This window comes from Oryza brachyantha, chromosome 8 (assembly GCF_000231095.2).
Source record: "Oryza brachyantha chromosome 8, ObraRS2, whole genome shotgun sequence".
NCBI classification, from domain to species: domain Eukaryota; kingdom Viridiplantae; phylum Streptophyta; class Magnoliopsida; order Poales; family Poaceae; genus Oryza; species Oryza brachyantha.
In genome coordinates, this window is record NC_023170.2 from 5,347,043 (window position 1) to 5,350,819 (window position 3,777).

General features: G+C 41.5%; 1 protein-coding gene across 1 annotated transcript; it reads left to right on the plus strand.

Moving 5' to 3' along the window:
• The first annotated feature begins 524 nt into the window (after nt 1-524).
• On the plus strand, nt 525-3,028 carry LOC102707141 (notchless protein homolog). The gene is made up of 3 exons (XM_006659189.3): nt 525-1,098; nt 1,473-1,615; nt 2,190-3,028. The coding sequence occupies exons 1-3, from the start codon at nt 1,036-1,038 to the stop codon at nt 2,221-2,223; spliced, it is 240 nt and encodes a 79-aa protein (XP_006659252.1). The 5' UTR covers nt 525-1,035; the 3' UTR covers nt 2,224-3,028.
• Nucleotides 3,029-3,777: the final 749 nt, after the last annotated feature.

A 3,777-nucleotide genomic window follows, 5' to 3' on the forward strand; every position in this document is an offset into this window, starting at 1 on the left:
TGATAATAACATTGTTCACAAAATTTACATATCTCTCCTATAGTTCATAAACTATATAAGAGGTACGTTCATTTTGTGAATAATGTTACAAATCACTTTGTCAGATGAATAAATGACTCAAATAAAAGTTATAGGTCTTAATGAGTTATACTACTTTATTATTGATGACTTTTTCAGTTGAAGTTGTTCACTAACAAGCATTTCTATTTAAAGTTCTCAAATTTTGAATTTGAAAATTTGAATTGTTCAAATGAACTTAAATGTGAAAAAAGACCAATACAATTGTTGTAGATCTCGATGAGTTCTACAATTTTGTTATTTATGATTTTTGCATTTGAAACCCCAAATTGAGCCTACAATTAAATTTAAAGTTCTCATAAATTTAAGGTGAAATGTCCATTTTTTCCATACAATTTCGTAAAGATAGTAAACACACCAGGGACAGGTTGGTAAATTCGCGTTGGATTGATTCTAAAACCCTAGAAGCAACAGCCCCAAAATCCCCCACCCAAACGCACGCGCGGTCGCCCCTCGGAATCAAAAAAATCGCTGCCGCCCGCCCGCTCGCCCGCTGCCGGCGTCGGCGACCCCCCTGCGCCTTCCCCCGACTTCCCCCAGGCCCCAACAGCCGTCGCGTCGCTCCCCCACCCTCCGCACGGCGGCGCCCGGCCATCTCCAAGCTGTCGGCGCGCCGCGCGCCGCCGCGGCGCCGCCCGATATCCCCCAGCCGCCGATGCGCCGTCGCTCCCGCCCCCCTCCCACCCTCCGCGCTCCACTGCGTGGCCTCCTCCAGCCGTTCGGCACCGCCGCGCGGCGGGCGCTGACTGCCGTCGCTCCTCCACCCTCCGACGGCCACAGCGCCGCCGCCCGGCGCCACCACCCAGCCTCCTCCAGCCGTCTAGCGCCAGCGCTCGGCCTCCCCCAGCCGCCGTCTGTCCCCCACCCTCTGCACGCCGCAGCCTAGCCTCTTCCAGCCGCCGCCAAGTCTCCAAGTCGGCGCCTGAGAGACTAGTTTCTGGTTTCGATGATTTTACAATGTTTCTCTGGGAACCAACAATGAGTAAACAGCCCAAAGCTCGCATGACTAGTCATCAAAAGGTATGTTGTCTTGACAGCTCCAGGAAATGTCCTAGCGTTTCGACTGGTGTATGCATTCAGTTCTGACCCATTGAATACAGAGAACACATTGGGAATCCTTTGAGTTCTCACCCTGAAACACAAAACAATGAATCAGCGTCATTAAATCAATGCTTCGATTATTTTTTTTTGAACGAACAATCAATGCTTCGATTATGCCCAAACCCATCCATAGATTCCCTCATTGTTGAAATCACTAGGAGCTTTGTAAGTTGTCAAATGGCATGATGGGCGAAAACGTACCGCTTTGTATCATGTCTTTGTTTGACCAAGCCAAATTCTTTATGTATAGCTGTGCTTAGAAATGATTTTGTCATTGGCTTTGCTTTTTGCAGCTCGTAATCCGTGTCTACTTCTGTCCTGATGGGCAATGGTTGGCAAGTGCCTCCTTTGACAAATCTGTCAAGTTGTGGAATAGTATTACAGACAAATTTGTTCCAGCTTTCAGAGGGCATGTTGCAGATGTCTACCAGATCAGGTCGGTTTTTATCTTCCTATTTCCATTGGTTTGCGATATTTTTTTCCTGTGAAATTTTGGTTGAAATCTTCAAATTTGTATTCAAATATTGTTTGACCAAATTTCATCCGAAATTTCTGAAATTACTGAAATTTCAGTATTTCGGTGATCCCCGATACAAAACGTCATTCTGATACTCCGGACCCTGGTATCTAGTAAAAAATGATGTCTTTTGGGAGTTCATGGGCAGGATTGTTCCTTCTCTGCATCTGTAACTACTACTTTCCAGACAGTAAGGAAAATTGAGGGCACTTTCTATTAATTTAACAGTAAACTAATTTTCTTAATTTCAAGTATATTTGAAGAGGCAAGCATGTTTGTAAGAAATGGTTTGAATGTGTTAGTATCAATTCACCTTTTCTTTTAGATAATGTAGTATCAATTCAGTTTATGAGCATGTTCCCTGTCGTTGGAACCACTGTAAAGTTCAGATTATCTCCTTAGTTTTTAATGAAATTAAATTTCAACGCACTCATCTTCTATTATATGCATTGGTATATGACATTAATTGCTCTGATTTTCTTGATTTTTGCAGTTCCGTGGAGGAAAATCATAGGAATTTGTCATGAACATCATAGTTCTTGTCTATGGCCTCTTCTACCATTCATGCTAAGTTTTTCTTCTAACATTGTTCTGTTCTTACTACATCACCTATTGCTTATTTTTGAACATACAGTACTAGTAAGTTTTATATGCTGCTATTTTGAATAAGTTTTGTTAGTCAAGTTAGGCAAGATAGCCCTATTGCAGGTCCTGCAACTTAATTAGTTTAGAGAAGCCTGTTAATCCATTGTTCCATTCTGATATAACATCAAACCTTAACTTCAACTTAATATATAGAAAACTGAGACAACCAACTACAACATGTGTTTACTGTTTCACTATAAGTTCGTGCTCAATATGTAACAATATTTATTAGCTCACATTTCTTTCATTTTACATATATATCATGCATTGCAGGTTTGTGGGAATGCATCTTACAAGACCATGACAATATATGTCAGCATGCCTTTGGAAGGAACAAGAGTTATGGCAGCTGTGAACCTTTTTTTTTATTGTTGTTTTGATCGGTGAGTGTATTGTTACATGTGAGACTTGACTTTAATTTACGATATTCTTTGTTATATTGTATGTTAATATATATTGATGTATGCTATATATCTTGGGCCTATCTAGGCTTTTCAAATTGGTTTGGCCTACTTGCTAAATGTATATAATATAAATGGGCTGAAAATAGCATATAGGCCTTAAATGGGTTAGATGGTTATTACTGGGTACAAATCTTGGGCCTTTGGCCTTTATAGTGTTTTTAAATGGGCTTGGCCTGCTTGCCATTTGTCACAAATGAAAATGGTATAATATATATTGGGCTGAAAATTTTATGTAAATTGCCAATTGGGCTCTGCTTGATTTTAATTGGGCTTAGCCCATAAATAGACTGTTTACTACAAGGTCCTTGGCAGGCCAACTTATATGTTATGACGTTTTTTTGGGCTTGTTAATGATAAAAATGAGCGTCATAGAACAATGAGAATTCTCCACGGTGTCATACTCTTCCTCTATGGCTTCAGTGGCAGCGGTGCTTTGGGCAGGGATAATGGGGGAGAGAGAGAGAGCAACGAGATAGTGTGAGAGAGAGAGAGAGGAGCAGAGGGGCGAGAGAGGGGGGTTCGGAGAAAAATGGTTATGTTTATTTGCATCAATTGGCTTGGTGTGCTAGAGGGTTTAGAGGGGCTAATGATTGTCGGCTTTCGAGGATATATGATAGTAAAGGGATTCGTGTAGGCTACAATAGCATAAAATAAAATTTTCTATTATGTAAAGCAGGAACCATATAAGTAAAGGATCATGGTTCGTTACCACAAGATGCTATGTGCAACGGAAGAAGATGCTGGAAAGTCAAAGTAATGTCGGCAATCTGACGCGCCTTGATGTAGAGAAAGTAGTCGATAGTTGTAGTCCGACCTCCTTTACAAGCTTACACCTCATGGTGCAACTACACTGATCAGCACCACAATTTTGCAGTGCCTCTACTAGTACCCACACGTCCAGGGAGGCAGGGAAGGAACATTGTGTGTGGATATCCTAGCATCGAGCACTACAAGAAATCTTATTATAGGTCA

Coding starts and splice junctions, on each gene's coding strand:
- LOC102707141 (XM_006659189.3), top strand. CDS start 1,036: ATGTTTCTCTGGGAACCAACAATGAGTAAACAGCCCAAAGCTCGCATG. Junction 1,099..1,472: donor GCATGACTAGTCATCAAAAG/GTATGTTGTCTT, acceptor TGCTTTTTGCAG/CTCGTAATCCGTGTCTACTT. Junction 1,616..2,189: donor GCAGATGTCTACCAGATCAG/GTCGGTTTTTAT, acceptor TGATTTTTGCAG/TTCCGTGGAGGAAAATCATA.